The sequence below is a fragment of the Zingiber officinale genome, chromosome 2B (genome assembly GCF_018446385.1).
Source record: "Zingiber officinale cultivar Zhangliang chromosome 2B, Zo_v1.1, whole genome shotgun sequence".
In the NCBI taxonomy this organism is placed as follows: Eukaryota; Viridiplantae; Streptophyta; class Magnoliopsida; order Zingiberales; family Zingiberaceae; genus Zingiber; species Zingiber officinale.
Window position 1 is genome coordinate 112,812,132 of NC_055989.1, and position 18,245 is coordinate 112,830,376.

The following is an 18,245-nucleotide window of genomic DNA, read 5'->3' on the forward strand; positions in this document are numbered from 1 at the left end:
TTTAATATTACAATTGTAATTGATCTTGTAAAGATTTCTCAAGCTTATAGTGATTGCCCATTGAAAGAACTCTCACGTTCATGCCTTGGAGTATGAGTTGTCACAGGCTCCGAACCAAATAACTCTTGGTGTTTCTGATTGTGCTCTTTGTCTCTTTACTTTCCACTGCATTCTTACCCTATGTTTTTCAAAAGGAATGAGAAAATCATGCGTGATATTCACCCCCCTAGCACGTCTACGATCCTACAAGCTATACCAAATGGACCTTAAGATTGTATTTCTCAATAGAAAATATTGAGAAAACTATATACATGGTGTAGTCGAAGAACTTTTAAATTAAGAAATTCAAAGCACCTAATATGTAGATTAAGGAAGTCCATTTATGATCTAAAGTAGTCATCTCATCAATCATATCAAAAATTTGATCAAATGATTTTTTATATAATTTTAAGAAGAATCTCATTGATCAATGTTTGTATATAAAGTTCAGTGGGAGAAACTTTATTATACTTGTTCTTTATATAGACAATATTTTATTGACTAGTTATGATAAAGGTCTACTACAAGAATCCTAATCATTTCTATCAGGTGAATTCAAAATGAATGATCTTGGTAAAGCATCTTGTGTTTTAGGCATATAGATTTGTTGTGATTATTCAGGAGGCACATTTGAACTTTTACAAAAAGTCTATATTGAAAAAGGTGCTCATTCGGTATGATATATAGAATTGTGCTTCTAGTGACACATCTATGTCAAAGGGTGATATATTTAGCTTGAAATAATGCCCATGCCATGAACTTGAAATAAAGGAAATATAATAATTCCCTTATATCGGCAATAGAGAGTGTGATGTATGTTCAAGTATATGCACACTTAGATCTTGTATTCATAGTGGGCATTTTAAGAAGATATTTGAGTAACCCTACAATGCATTGAAAAGCATGTAAAGAGGGTTATGTAGTATTTGCAAAGAATTAAGAACTGCATGCTTACTTATCAGAGATTTATTTGGAAGTTATTGGATATTCATACTCTGATTTTGTTAGATACTTGAATAGTAAGAAGTCAATCTCAAGTGATGTCTTTATGCTGATAGAAGGGGTTATATCATGAAAAAATATCAAACAGACACTTATAATCATTTATATGATGACGGTAGAATTTATAGCCCGCTATGAAGCATCCAACCATGGGATATAGATTTAGAACCTTATCACAGGATTATAGATCATTAGGGGCATTGACAAGCCATTGAAGATCAAATGTGATAATAAAGATATACAATTATATTCCAAGAATAATTGTAGTTCGTCAAAGTATAAATTAATCGACACAAAAATTTTAGCGATTAAAGAACGAGTTTAAAGTAGTTTGGTAATAATATAGCATATAAGAATAGATTATATGTTGGTGGATCCGTTGACAAAGGGTTTGTTGCCCAAGATATTTCATCAGCATATGCAGAATATGAGATTTTTCTTTTTGATCAAGTGCTCATTTAATATGAGTCTGTATTTATTGTAATGCTCTATATTAATAAATACATGTATTTTTATGATTTATTATACGTACTAAAGTGTATTAATACATGTGTATATAGTTTTTAAATATTTGAAAAATAAAGACATGATGATTTACTATTGCAGTTTGCATATAATGCTTGTAAATATGATGTAGGACTTTATTATGAGTTATGAGGTTGAATAACATAAAGTATCAATAAACATGATTTGGACCATGTTTGGGTCATAAGAAGTACCAACTAAGAATGGATATGTACAAATAATATTTTGTGTTATTCTCATACTACACATTCACATTAGATCTATATTATTAATGAAGTTGGTACTGTAATTATTATTGAGTCTTATTACAATTTAGGTAATTCTGACTTCTTTAGTCTTGTACTAATAAAATTAATGGATCAGATTATTTAAGGAGGTATTTAACCTATAAAGTTTTGGCATTGTTAAGGTCAACTAAGATATTGTGTGTTATATATAATGTTACATATAGTCGAAGTGGAAGATTGATAAAATTAAATCATCATTTGGTGGGCTTCATATGAATCAATAAACACAAAATTTCCATTAAAAATTAAACCTTATTAAGCAATCTAATACATAGTGTTTTAGCGGGGATTTAAATTATCGGATGTGAATTACATGTGTATAATCCAATAACCCGATTTGTTGACATTGATGTGATGTTAATGGTATGGGCTCAATATGGGAATGATCCCTGTAGGATGAGCTTGTATAAGAAGAGGAAGTATCAACATTCATTTGAGCATATTATGTTGAATTGTTGAGTTGCTTCCTCCTTTTCTCCTCTACCTATTGAGATGAGACTTCGATTGTTGTCCAACTCCTGCAGAAGACTTTTCGCTGCCTTACAGGAACTCTATTTAGCGATAAGTAAGGAACAATGACACTAACTTTGGATTTAGGTTAGTCCTTTATTTTTCATTGTTTTGATATGCAATTTACATCTTCATAATCTACAAACTTTTATTTATCATGTGTTAACTATGAAAATATTTTTTTTTAAAAAAATTATACAAAATTATATTGCCACTTGGGCCACAATAGTTTAGCCAAAGGTGACAGCATATATGAAATCAAGGGAGACACTGGTACTGGAAATTATGACAAGAGAGCTCTGTTGCATTTGCCAAACATGCTGCATGGGTTGCCCCTGCAGGCTCTGCCTTGTATTCCCCACCTTCACATGCTCTTTTTAATGGCCTACGCTTCATATTATTGCCATCAGATCAAATCTCTCTCTCTTGTTTCATCATCATCTCATTATTATTATTTCTTTCTCTTTCACGAGGACAGACAATTACTGTAAGGATATGAAGGTGCTGCATGATATAAATTTTGTTTTTTGTTATCTATTTTCCGCGACGTAGAACTCAGATTCTATGAATGGGAGATGATCATATGAACATCAAGGCAAATAGTACGCTGAAAGGTACTTTGTGTTAGTGGTTTCGAGACCACAGAACAATACGCCCTTAATGGCGATAGAACAATACACCATACATCGTCATGAGCACGTTAAAACAGTGTCTTTTGTGGCCTTTCAGAAAGCAACAACTCAGTGATGCTCCCCTGAGGTTATGGAGTCTCATTCCTTGAATGCAACACTCAACAACCAGGTTACGAGTGTTAATTTTGATGCATAAATCACATACAAGATAGGCGACATTATTTGGTATGCGAGAATATTATAAAAGAATGTGATTGGTCTCTCTAGCTAGCTAGCTTGTTTAGTGTGTCTATAGTTTACTCCATCTTTTAGGTTTCGACACACTTTGGATTACTTGACATGAATTCTAGCATGTAGTACTGATCCAGCTAGCCTAATCTACACTAAAACTTTATCAACATGACTATTTAATCAACACATTTAACCCTCCTAGCATGTTCAGTTTGATTTTTCCTACCCAACCCAAAACAACCCAAACAACCTTATCAATTCAATTGACTCAATAGGCCAACTAGCTACGTAAATCCACTTAGTTCACTTGGCTCGATCAATATTTTTATCTTGATCGACCTAATCAATTTGATGAGTGTGATCATTCTATCTAGCTTAACTGAGCTCATGAATTATATTCGTCAACCCAATTGATCCACTATCCTATTTGTACTACTTGACTAGTCTACACTACTTGACCATCTAAAATAGTCTACCCAACAACTCAATAGTTCTGATGGGATCGCTTGTCCTGTTAAGGTCACTTTACTCAATTAGCTTGACTAATCTTATACTTAGTCGAAATAACCCACTTGGTTGATATCTTATCCCAAATTTGAAATGATTAGAGCCATTCAATAGTATCACATTATGCTTAAGATTATCTCACATCATAGTCAATTTATAATTAAAGCAATGATATTATTAATATATAACTTTATTTCAATATTCTAATTATATAGAAAAAAGAGTAATTCTATTAAATAATATAGAATTATATTTATAGTTTTTTATTAATATTTAATTATCTTTAGGCCACTATTATTTACAATTTTTAACTAGCATTTTGCTCATTATCAAATGACCCTAGATAGGTGGAACAATTAAAACACATGCTTGGATTGTTAATGAGATGTGGATTTTTACATTTACAAATGAATTTGTAGATCCAAACTCTTTCCTTTACTACCTCTATAATTGCAATGTGCTCAACTTCTATTGTTAAGTCAACTCACTTTTATTAAACTCTTTCAACTCACTTTACCTCTATTTAGATAGAAAATATATCTTGATTTTGACTGAAAGTCATCATGGTTAGTTTGAAAATTTACATCCATGAAACCCTGCACAATGAGTTCTCCTTCTCCATCGATCTCCATACACTAATAATTGATTCTTAGTCCTTTTAAAGTACTTCAGGATATCCTTAACTATAGCCGAGTAATCTTCATCAAGGTTTACTTAATATGAACTACATATTCTCGAAGTATTAGACATATCAAGCCTCTTACATATTATGACATAAAATTAATCATATTATTATAGCATAGAAGATCTCGTTGTTCTCTCTTTTGAGGCACAATATGCTTTTAGAAAGAGTTGTCGTATCGAATCTATTCAGTACCTTGTCAATGTACAAATTATAGGAGTATTTTAGTATCTTATTAGACATATCCCTATAATTCCTTATATCTAATATATATATATATATATATATATATATATATATATATATATATATATATATATATATATATATATATATATATATATATATATATGTTATCTCTCTTAGATTTTTCATGAAGAATCTCACTAAGGGATGTACTTTGACATATTTAGATCTATATCTCTTAGGCTCCCTACAACTCTTTTTTTTTTTTTTTTTTGAGGAAAAGGAGTTGTGACAACACCTTGTGATTATTCCTTAATTAACTAGTTCCTCAATTGACACTTCGCCTTGTGGTTCAACTTCAACCTCTTCAAGCTAATGATCTTTCTCTGACTGACTCTTTCAACTAAGTATTTCTTTTCAAGGAGCATTTGAGTGGTGAGAAATTATCACTTAATTTTTCTACGAGTGGTAGGTTTTCCATGAGCATCTAACACATAAGCACTTGTATTTCATATTCTAAGGTATGAAAGGTTCAATTTCTTCCCCTTCCATATCTTATGTTCAATATAATCTTAATTAGGACAAATCTATTGATAATATGTCTCATATAGTCTTCAATTGTGTATCCCACCACTATAAGAAAAAAAATTGAAAGACAACACTTTTTATGCACTGTCTATGTGGCTGAAAAAATGTTATTAAAAGTCTACTCAAAGATAACACATAAAAAACATTATCATTTTTTTACAAAGACAATACTTTTATAACACTTAAAATACTTTATTTTTTTTACAAAAACAGCGCTTTTGCAACTCTTAAAAAACACTGCTATTTTTTAAAAAGGCAACGCCAGAATAAAAGCGTTATCTTTTTAGCAAAGATAATATTTTTTAATGGATAACAAATATTATCTTTTTTAAAATATAATTTATTAGTAAAAGATAAATCTATTTACAAAATCATTGTCTATTATATTTACTTCATGAATTACTTAATTAAACTCTTATAAATAACACTAATTAAAATATCATAAAAGTACAACTGATCAATCGTCTTACTATTGAACTAGAAATGTATCATACAATTCAAATAGAAAATATGTGCATATAATCCATAACCTTCGGGTTCATGTTAAATCTATATAAAAGAAAAAATTCTGCATATTAATTCTAACATATCTTACTTCTGAAAATTAAAATATCTCTGGTCTTTAAATCTTAGATTCTCTTGCATTTTTTTAACATTCATAATACCTTTTGAAAGATATCTCTGATAAAAAATTCAGTGAGCATTCTGTTGCACAACTTTTGCCAACAATGTCTAAAAATGAAATGGATACTTGCACCAATAGCAGAAGTTCTTGGTTACAACTAGGAAGACAGGTAAATTCCAAAAAACATTCTAATGGAAGAAAGGTAAAACTTATAGGTTACAACTAGGAATAGTCTTTGTCTGTTCAAATTCACAACTTCTACTAGAAACTAAATACTAGAAGTGCAAATAAAAATCTAATATTATTCTTGCACCAATAGCATTATGTACGCAATCAAGTTTCCACAACAAACTAAAAAAGCAAGTCAAACATGCTTATGGATAAAGGCATTTGTTAAGGCAGCGGATATTTTTAGCACAACTAAACAATGATTTAAATACAACCAATACACTCACCATACACCAATGATTTTAGATTAGCACACCACCTAAATCATTTAATCAAAACTAATTATTTTCCAACAACTACAATGGTAAAAACCCTCAAGGAAAGCCTCACATGAGGAAAGCGATCCTACCTTAATCAATGAAGCTTGTTGGAATATGTAAGAGTATCAAAGAACTCTTTGATACAGTTGCTGCCCCAAACTTGAAGATAATATTCGAACATCAACCACAAGGGCTGCCCAAATATAGCATGGTATTAGTAATCTCTAATAACGGTCTATGCACTGTTGAAAAATTGAATGAAAACGTGACGTGTGGGTTGTAGTCCCACAACGATTGAAAGCAAAGCTTTCCGACTGATTCGGAACAAAAGGGGTTGGAAATCCAGGGCCCGGAGGACATCAAGCCATTGCTCGTAAAAATCAGTCAGGACACGGTATGTCTACGTAAGGCAACTTGTTGGCCAGTATACAAGTCAAAGCCAAGATCATCAACTTGCTTACACGCCACGTGGCAATTCACGTGTTGACAAGCATGCAAGCCACAATGTGGCTTGCTCTTTTTGCTTGCAGCCAACAGCAAGCCACGTTGTGGCTTGCTGGCAAGCATGCAAGCCAAAGGCTTGCAAGCACAAGTCTATATAAAGACCTTTGAGAGGAATGGAAAAGAACAACAGAAGCTGAAGTGAGCTTAAGTGAGCAGTGAGAGAGAAAAGCTTAAGTGCTTAGTAAGCTTTGTGTTGTGAGCACGAGCTTTGTGTTGTGAGCACGCTTTCATTCCTCCTTGACTCCCCATGTTTCTTTCCTTTCTATTGTGCACTTCTTTTGCTCAACAGAAATTGTGATAGTTTTCGGATCTAGTTCAGATCGTCATGACAATCAGTGCTCGGTTGTGCTCGTGATCCTGCCATTTTATCCTGAGAAACAGACGTCCACTTAATCCTCTGAGCACCGCGGAGGGGCCGAATCTGTTTTAAGGAGACAGCGCTCTGCTGGACTTGGCATCCACTCTGAGTTCGTATTGCAGCTCTCGACATCCTGTCAGCAACTCTCAGCAGCAACGTGGCGCTGCTCGACAACTCACGGTGTCCGCGACTCATTTACTCGCCGCGTGGCTCGGCTCGCTAGAGTCGATAGTTTGAGATTATCTGCTCAAACCTACTAGATTGTAAGTTCTTGTGACTCTGGTACACACTCGGAAGCGTGGAAAAGAGCTTCTGAGACGATCACACAGATTGTAAACGGGTTTACTCCCAACAAAACTTAAAACAGATTCGTTCTGTTACCATGGCGGCAGAAAATGTTGAGATGCAACAGGCTCAACATGTGCTGGCCTCCTCTGCCCCGATTGGGAATGTGCCAATCAATCACGGGGAAAAGCCAGAAAAATTCACAGGAGTGAATTTCAAGCGGTGGCAGCAGAAGATGTTCTTCTACTTAACCACACTAGGTCTGGCACGTATCTTGACCGAGGAGATTCCCAAGGTTGTTAACGGTGTAGATGAGGTGAACACCCTCCTTCTTATCGACAAATGGAATGAGTCTGAGTTCCTCTGTCGAAACTACATCCTTAACAATCTTGCCGACTCACTCTATCTTGTGTATTGTGAGATAAAAACGGCAAAGGAACTGTGGGAATCTCTGGACAAGAAATATAAATCGGAGGATGCTGGGGCCAAAAAGTTTATTGTTGGTCGTTTCCTGGATTATAAGATGAGTGACTTGAAGTCTGTAATCAGTCAAGTCCAGGAGCTTCAAGTACTCTTACAAGAAATTCACTCAGAAGGTATGACTCTGAGCGAAACCTTCCAAGTGGCAGCTATCATCGAAAAGCTACCAACTGGCTGGAAGGACTTTAAGAATTATCTGAAGCACAAGCGGAAGGAAATGAACTTGGAGGAACTTGTTGTTCGCCTTCGTATAGAAGAAGACAACAAGAATTCAGAGAGAAAACTGTTCTCTCAGGCTACTGTAAAAGCCAATGTTGTTGAGCACGGACAAAGCTCAAAACGGAAGCATCCAAAATCTTCCACGATGCAACCCAAAGGACAAAACATGAAGAAGAAGTTCTTAGGGAAATGCTACAATTGTGATCGTATGGGTCACAAGGCTTCAAACTGTAAAAGGTCAAAGAAGAAAAAACCTGAGACCAACCTGGCAGGAGAACAGGATATGGATCTCTGCGCCGTGATCTCTGAGGTGAACCTAATAGGTTCCAATCCTCGGCAATGGTGGATCGATACTGGAGCCACCAGACATGTGTGCTGCAGCAAGGAGCTACTCCACAACTTCGAAGAAGTCACTAGAGACAAACTGTTCATGGGGAACTCAGCAACCTCGGACATAATGGGCCAAGGAAAGGTGGTGCTGAAGATGACCTCGGGTAAGGACCTCACTCTGAACAATGTGCTGTATGTTCCGAAGATTCGGAAGAATCTAGTGTCCGGATCACTTTTAAGCAAGCATGACTTTCGCATTGTTTTTGAGTTGGACAGAGTTGTATTGTCCAAAAATAGAATGTTTGTAGGAAGAGGCTATGTATCTGATGGGTTGTTTAAGCTCAATGTAATGGACATTAGGCCCAAGATAAATAAAAATGAAAGATCTTCCACTTATATGCTTGAGTCTTCGTGTTTGTGGCATGGTAGACTAAGACATGTTAACTACGATGTGTTGCGTAGATTAATAAACATGCAAAGCATACCTACATTCCACCTTGACCCAAAACACAAGTGTGAGATTTGTGTTGAAGCGAAAATGACAAGGTCATCCTTTCAACATATTGAAAGAAGTAATGAACCACTTGACCTAATCCACACTGATGTGTGCGACCTAAAAGGTACACCAACACGTGGTGGTAATAAATACTTCATCACTTTTGTAGATGATAACACAAAATATTGTTATGTGTATCTTCTCAAAAGTAAGGATGAAGCTATAGAGAAATTTGCTCTCTATAAGAATGAGGTTGAAAACCAACTTAATAGGAAAATTAAGGTGGTTCGAAGTGACCAAGGTGGTGAATATGTGTCACCGTTCGCTGAGTTGTGTGCTGAACATGGGATCAGACACGAAACAACAGCTCCATATACTCCTCAGCAAAACGGAGTTGCAGAGCGAAAGAATCGAACTCTTAAGGAGATGATGAATGTTCTTCTATTAAGCTCTGGATTGCTAGAGTCCATGTGGGGGGAAGCTGTGTTAACAGCTAATTACCTTTTAAATAAGGTGCCCTGAAAGAAAATAGATAAGAGCCCTTATGAGTTGTGGAATGGAAGACAACCGTCCTACAAATATTTACGAATGTGGGGGTGTCTTGCCAAAGTGTTGGTACCTGATCCGAAAAGGATTAAGATAAGACCAAAGACTGTTGATTGCATATTTATTGGATATGTACATAACAGCAGTGCTTATCGATTTTGTGTGTATGAGTCACACGTACCGGAGATACACAGGAACTCGATAATCGAATCGAGAAATGCCTCTTTCTTTGAGCATGTGTTTCCGTATAAGACTCGTGAGGATGCTAGCTCCTCAAAACGGGCAACCGAAACACAAGGCGAAGAAGAAGATGATGATGACGAGGAACCCGTGGAGGTTGAGCCTAGACGGAGAAAAAGAGCTCGGGTAGAAAAATCCTATGGATCGAATTTTATCACTTTCATGTTGGAAAGTGAGCCCCGAAATTACTCAGAAGCTATAGGCTCTTTTGATGGACCTCACTGGAAAGAGGCAATTGCATCTGAGATAGAATCTATCTTACAAAATCATACTTGGGAACTTGTGGATCTTCCTCCGGGAAGTAAACCACTAGGGTGTAAGTGGATCTTTAAGAAGAAAATGAAAGCAGATGGCACAATCGATAAATACAAGGCCAGATTGGTAATCAAAGGATACCGACAACGAGAAACCCTTGATTACTTCGATACATACTCTCCGGTATCTAGAATAACTTCCATTAGAGTATTGTTAGCTATCGCTGCTCTATGGAATCTCGAAATACATCAAATGGATGTAAAGACAGCCTTTCTAAACGAGGATTTAGAAGAGGAAATCTATATGGACCAACCTGAGGGGTTTTCTGTGTTAGGACAGAAACACAAGGTCTATAGATTGGTGAAGTCATTATATGGCTTGAAACAAGCACCAAAGCAGTGGCATGAGAAATTTGATAATGTCATGAAGGAATGTGGATTCAAAATCAATGAATGTGATAAATGTGTCTACATGAGAGCCACAGAGAATGACTATGTCATCTTGTGCCTCTATGTAGATGACATACTTATCATTGGGAGTAATGATAAGATAATCAAATCCACTAAAGACATGTTGAACTCAAGATTTGACATGAAAGACATGGGCCTAGCTGATGTGATTCTAAGAATCAAAATTCTTAGAACGACAGAAGGACTTGTTCTTAATCAGTCCCATTACGTGGACAAGATTCTTGAGAAATTCACCAAGAGTGATACTGCGTTGGCACGAACGCTGATAGATACGAGTCAACATCTATCGAAAAATCGAGGTGAAAGTATCTCGCAGATAGAATACTCTCGAGTGATTGGAAGTCTGATGTACTTGATGAGTTGTACATGACCAGACTTAGCCTACGTAGTAAGCAAACTGAGCAGATACACCAGTAATCTTGGTATTGAGCACTGGAAAGGGATAACAAGAGTATTGAGGTACTTAAGGTACACTCGTGAATATGGACTGCACTATACAAGATGTCCTGTTGTGATCGAAGGATACAGTGGTGCAAGTTGGATATCTGATATACAAGACTCTAAGTCTACGAGTGGATATGTCTTCACTCTAGCTGGTGCAGTCATTTCCTGGAAATCTTCTAAGCAAACCATAATAACCAGATCCACGATGGAATCTGAGTTTGTAGCTCTTGACAAGTGTGGTGAAGAGGCTGAATGACTACGACAATTCTTAGAAGATATTCCACATTGGCTAAAACCTATGCCGGCGATTTGCATACATTGCGATAGTCGATCAGCAATCAGTCGGGTACAAAGTCATCTGTATAATGTTAGGTCTAGACATATACGTCGTAGACATAATACCATTAGACAACTACTCTCAACTGGTGTTATCACTGTTGACTATGTGAAGTCAAAGGATAACTTAGCAGATCCGCTAACCAAGGGGTTAAATCGAGAGTTAGTTGCAAGCTCATCACAGGGAATGGGCATGATGCCATTGTCAGCAATCAGTGCAGAGGACACCCAACCTATGCTGACTGGAGATCCCAAGAACTAGGTTCAAAGGGCCAACTAATCTGCACTGACTAGACACATTGTGGGTAGCCCAATGAAATAGTGACCAGACCAGGGTAAGCCGATAAGCTTTTAATGATCAAAAAGAGTAAATGACAACTCTTGAGGGATCACCTATGTGAGAAAGAAGTGAGGCCGCTTCGAAGAGAATTGGAGGCACAATTCTTAGAACTTCTCACAGAACCAGGCGTGTTCATGGCCAAGAACGAACACACTCATAAGACCTGAGCTATATCAGGGAGAGTCTTGGGTAAGATATGTCCATGCTTACACCAACAGCCAAACAGTTCAAAGACATCACGTCTACTAATCAGCCAGTGAGCAAACAGAGTTTACAAGGGAAGGTTCAAAGGGTAACACCTACCTATCCTATACTCGACTCAACTGTCGAAGACTATCACAAATCCTTGTTTTCATTCATGTGGGAGATTGTTGAAAAATTGTATGAAAACGCGACGTGTGGGTTGTAGTCCCACAACGATTGAAAGCAAAGCTTTCCGATTGATTCGGAACAAAGGGGGTTGGAAATCCAGGGCCCGGAGGACATCAACCCATTGCTCGTAAAAATCAGTCAAGACACGGTATGTCTGTGTAAGGCAACTTGTTGGCCAGTATACAAGTCAAAGCCAAGATCACAAACTTGCTTACACACCACGTGGCAATTCACGTGTTGACAAGCATGCAAGCCACGTTGTGGCTTGCACGTTGGCAAGCATGCAAGCCACAACGTGGCTTGCTCTTTTTGCTTGCAGCCAACAGCAAGCCACAACGCATGCTTGCAGCCAACAGCAAGCCACGTTGTGGCTTGCTGGCAAGCATGCAAGCCAAAGGCTTGCAAGCACAGTTCTATATAAAGACCTTTGAGAGGAATGGAAAAGAATAACAGAAACTGAAGTGAGCTTAAGTGAGCAGTGAGAGAGAAAAGCTTAAGTGCTCCAGTAAGCTTTGTGTTGTGAGCACGCTTTCATTCCTCCTTGACTCCCCATGTTTCTTTCCTTTCTGTTGTGCACTTCTTTTGCTCAACAGAAATTGTGATAGTTTTCGGATCTAGTTCAGATCGTCACGACAATCAGTGCTCGGTTTGCTCGTGATCCTGCCGTTTTATCCTGAGAAACAGACGTCCATTTAATCCTTTGAGCACCGCGGAGGGGCCGAATATGTTTTAAGGAGACAACGCTCTGCTGGACTCGGCATCCACTCTGAGTTCATATTGCAGCTCTCGACATTCTGTCAGCAACTCTCAGCAGCAACGTGGCGCCGCTCGACAACTCACGGTGTCTGCGACTCATCTACTCGCCGCGTGGCTCGGCTCGCTAGAGTCGACAGTTTGAGATTATCTGCTCAAACCTACTAGATTGTAAGTTCTTGTGACTCTGGTACACACTCGGAAGCGTGGAAAAGAGCTTCTGAGACGATCACACAGATTGTAAACGGGTTTACTCCCAACATGCACATCTTAAGAAACGAGAAGGGATAGCTTAGCTTTGAGGGTAGACAGGCTAAACAATATTGTAGCTGAATTGCTACGGGTCTCCATGTTTCCAGAGTTAAGTGCCTCAATAAGCAAAGCAACTGCTTCGACGTTATCACCGACAATCTTCTTATTGCTTTCATGGATCGAAAAGTTAAACATCGTCGTCACAGTATCCTCCTGCACCTGCAGGTCACAATTCAATCCCGGGACAGAAAGAACAGACCCCAAATGTGATATTGCATTTGGGTTCTCCCCCACCAATGCACAAAATGATTCATTTTGCTTGGTGAGCAGGCGGAGCTCTCTAACTGCTTGCTTTTGTTCTGGAATGGAGGAGGAGGAGGATACTTTGTCAAGGATCTTACGAAGTGCATTTCGCTCATTTCTAGTTATCAACGTTCTTGCTCATGATCTTGTGGAGGGAGTGTGACATCATGTTCAATGTGCCATTGGGAGATCATGCTGCATACGAGATGATTGGGGGTGAGTGTGAAGTCGGATAGAACTTGTTGAGTTTGTGGGCATGTTCTATTCCCGAAATTGAACCATTCCTGAATGAAAAGCCTGTCATGGGTTTGCAAAAGGCATCAATCGTAGTAACACAAAAATAGCAGAGCCACTAAAAATCCAACCTTCACAAACAGAAGCAACAGATGTTTATTGGATGCAAAGGAGCAAACATTTGCAACAATATATAAGCACAACTTTATTGTCATTCACCCAAACAAATTTCAATTACAAGGAAACGCAAATAAGATTTTCAATTATAGAGTAGGATTATCTCTACACACGAAAATCAATGCATTCTAAGCATATAGAACTAGAACTGACTAACTTCTACATCAAGTTTTAGAAATTGTTCTTTGACACTTTGATCCATAATTCAACCCGAAAAGGATTAGAGAAATCTTTCTTTGGATAAAAGTAAAATATAGGTTAAGTGGAAATTTACCTAAAGGTGGGCAATTATGACAGTATAGACATGGAATGTAAGAGACAAGGTTCCGTGGCAAGTCTTCTTCTATTGCTTTTCTTTAACTGAAGTAAAATACCAAAATGATACATAGAGTTGGAAGATAAGCAGAACCCTACGTTTTACACTTGTCAATTGACATAACCTCACAGGAAATCCCATTGAAAAACAGCGACTAACACAAAAACATACCCACCATGGAGCAGGAAAAAGGATTGACCTTGGACAAAATAATAAAAGAAAAAAATAAAGGCATAAATCAAATCATCTACCAGAATCTCCCTGATCCTAAAATTCAGATAGTAATGCACAACTTATGAAGAAAGAGGAAAGGGAATTTATGAAAGCAACGTTCCTTCTGCCGCAGAACAAAAATTGATGAATTCGATAAATCTAGACTCCAAAACCATTGATACCTGTTTGGAGGCAAGGATGACAGGATCTCTCGTCATCTCAGAGGAGATCGGGCTTAAGAATTGTTGGTCCCAGTATGATCTATAAGAGGGGGTAAATTATCTGCAAAAATAAAAATACCTTTTCTTATTTTTTGGACTTTGATTAGTAAACACAATTAATTAAAAAAAACTTGACAACTAAAATAAAAAAGAGGTGAGGAATTACTTGGTTACAATTTAGGTGGTTGTTAATCAAGACTTTGAAAAATGCTCCACTAGAAAATTAAAACTCCTTTGTTGAAGGTGGAGTAGCCTCTTACATATATTCACAAGAAAGACTAGGAAGTGATTACAAGACTTATAGTTCAGTTGTTGTTTAATTCCTAACTCCAGGGTCTTTTTATAGTTAGTCTCTAGAAAAATCTATCCGTTGCTTGGAGGCACCTCCAAGAGAATCCAAGATGCCTCCAAGAGGATAAACTTTTATCCTCAACTCAACGATCACTACTAACGGATATGCTCGGTTGAAGGCGCCTTCAATGAGCTCAAAGGAGCTTTCGCACTGTTCACGTGAGGCGCCTCCCAAGCCATTGAGGCGCCTTCCATGAAGCAGATAAGCCTTCCAGATGAAGGCGCAGAGTGCCTCCGAGCCTCTTGGAGGCGCCTTCCTTAAAGCAGATTAGCCTCCAAGCTGATCTTGTTCGCGTAGGTGATGCTCTGGTTAACCAGAGTTGAGCTCATCCAAATCCAACTCCGACCTTCTCCTCGAGTATACTTCCTACCCGATTTCTCATCTCTCGAACGTCGTGCAAATCCTTCTCTTCCACCGTTGTACTCTTCTACAGCACCTCATCCTTCGTATGCAACGAGTCTGTCGACTCCCTTCCTGTGTAATTCTTCTCGTATGTTGCGTCTTCCACTCGACTTCTTGAACTCCTAAGTTCCTACACACTTAGACACAAGGCATCAAAGACAAACAGGACATAACTTAACTCTGTTGACCACATTAAAATTATCACGGGGTAGTTACAATCTTCCCCTTTTGATGTCCATCAACCCGAGTTAAAGTTAGGGTTAAAATAAAATGTAATATAATAAATAAGTGAAGAAAATTTCAATGACACTAATTATTTTGCAAATAAGTATAGGAATAAATTTTCAATTATCTCACTGCCCCCTTAACTTATACCCATTTCTTCCCTTTTGATCACATAAAAAATAAGAAAAAAATAAAATAAATAGTTAGAAAATTTTGATAATTTTTTTAGGGGTGCATAACAAGAATTACCAATAGGGTAATAATTTTCAGAAATAATTTTTAAAAATATTTTATTTTTACTAATTAATTTTATGTTTTGAGAAAAAATAATTTAAAAATTACTTTCTACTTTGAAAATTTTTTATTGAATTTAAATAGAATAAGCTTGATCAGAAGAAAAGTTTTGACAGAAAGATATTATTTAATTTAATAAAAATGATTTATTTTAGTAAAATGACCTAATTTTCAAAAATAATTTTTTAAGCATATATTTTCAACTCTAAAAATTCTACAATTTTTCTTGAATATGTAAAACAGATTGTTTAATGGCAGAAAAATTAAAGTTTCCAAGTTTCTATTTTCTTGAATTTTTAATATTAAAAATTAACTTTTTGGAAGATCATTCATAAAAATTTTATAATTTATTAAAAATTCTGAATAAAATTTCCCTCAAGGTAAACACAATTGTTCTATTAGTCTAAAAATTTTAATAGAAAATTCAAATAAAATATTATTTAAAAAAATTCTAAGTCAAATAATTTTTGCCCTAACAAAAAATTAGGAATTCAATCTAGAAAGAATTATTTAACCCAATATAGGTTCCTATCTACTGGATTCATTAGAAATTTTGGTGGTACATAATTCCTAAGGGTTTTCCTTATTTGTCCCTCATGATTTCTAATGTATCAATTAATTCTACCATAATTTCTAAACCTTGATTTTTGAAAAATATTTGAACATGTATAGTCATTTTTTAGTTTCTCTATTTGTGCTTTTAATTTTTCATTTTCCATTTTTAACTTATCATACATTACTAAAGGACATGAATTTTCTAAGTTTGATTTTAGCTTGGCATTTCCATTTTTTTTATTTTAGCATGTTTTTGGAAAGTATTTTAATTAATTAAAAAGATTCTTCAGGAGGTAAGACTCATACCTCACTTGCCTCGTTGTCTGATGCTTCATTGTTACTTTCTTTTGAAGATCCTCCCCCTTCGTTGATGCTCATTTATAAGGATCTTTCGTTGTTCCTCTGGTGGTCTACCATCAGGGTTAATCCAACGTACTCTTCTAACTCTAATTCTAATGATGACAATTCGTCCCATGTCGCCTTTAGGTTCTTGTGCTTCGATCTTGTTGGTCTTTTGCCCTTGTCTTTCTCCTTCATCTTTAATTTAGGGCAGTCATCCTTGATGTGCCCTTCTTCTTGGCAGTTGTAGAATCGAACTTTCCTTTTGCTCCGAGGGTGCTTCTGCATCTCTTCGACTGGAGTTCCGCAGTGTCAATCTACATCTCTTCGAATGCGGTCCTGAATAGAATGTTGACTGAGCTCCCGGTGTCTACAAAAACTCGAGCCACTCGGCTATTAGCAATGATGGGTTTGATGATGAGGGCATCGTCATGAGGCAACTCCAGGCCCTCTAGGTCTGCCGGCCCGAAGCTAATAACAGGGTCGGTCGCTTGCTCTTGACTGCATCCAACGGCATGAACCTCCAAGCGACGAACATGGGACTTGCGTGCTCTCCCTAAATCTCCATCAGTTGGCCCACCAGAGATCATGTCAATCTCTCTGACGACAGTATTGCCTCTATTCTCAGCCTCCCGTGATCCTTCAGGCTCTTTTCCCCGACCAGGTTGATGAGCGCTAGGTCCTGCGAGGTCAAGGCGAGATTGCCCAGCCTGTCCAGTCGTGCCCCTTTGTTCCTCCATCATCTTGATCAATTGAGGGGCTAGTTCTGTAAAATATCGAAAATAGGCAAAAATTAATAAGGGAATTTTCTGGAATTTTTGAAATTTTTTCGGGAATTTTTCGGAGCTCGTACGAATGAGTTAACGGGGATAAAAACGGGACCGGGAAAAAGCCTGTTTAAGCGACCCATTTAAGCGAGGAAAATTTGGATTTCTTTTTCTTTTTTCTATTTTCTTTTCCTTATTTTTTTCTTTTTCCCCGCTGTTTCCTTCCCTCGACGCCGAACCCGTGCCCCACTCATGGGTTAGTGTGACGCAGCGTTGTAGCAGAACAGGGATCCCTCCCCGTCATCGTGTACCGGGAGATGAGAGCATTGAGCTCCCCCATTTATGATTTGGGGTAGGAGGATAGGTGTACTCCGACATCATCCCGTTCACTCGATCACTCATCAGGAGTAGTGATGACAGAGTGCACGGTTGTCACAGCCCTACCCACTCGGTCTCACTATCGTGTGTGAGACGACTGACTGGAGAGTAGGGGTGACCAGGACATGTCATGGGCATCATATGCATGATGCATTTATTGGTTGTGTTTGTGTTTGCTGCATATTGGTTGGATGTCATGCTTGACATGCATACAGGATTTCTATACCTCTCGGACTGTTTATCCTTGTATCAGGTCCTGGTTAGTACAGTTTTCTCCTATTTACTACAGTTGCATTTTATCTTTCTTATATCAGGAGATTGTACGCATGATTAGTGCTATATGTTATTTCTCTACTATGTATATCAGTTGTTACCCGCTGAGTAGTTGACTCACCCCGTGGATATTTACTATTTTCAGGTTGATGCTGTCAGGAGAGAGTTCCAGTTGCTAGTCCCCTGCAGACCACGAGGATATTGTTGGTCTTTT

At 37.3% G+C, this 18,245-nt stretch overlaps 1 protein-coding gene across 1 annotated transcript; it reads left to right on the forward strand.

Moving 5' to 3' along the window:
* Positions 1-7,546: 7,546 nt before the first annotated feature.
* Positions 7,547-12,427, forward strand: LOC122048581. Its single transcript, XM_042610134.1, has 3 exons — positions 7,547-8,017; positions 8,225-8,471; positions 12,297-12,427. Exons 1-3 carry the CDS (start codon positions 7,547-7,549, stop codon positions 12,425-12,427), a joined length of 849 nt encoding a protein of 282 aa, XP_042466068.1.
* The last annotated feature ends 5,818 nt before the right edge of the window (positions 12,428-18,245 follow it).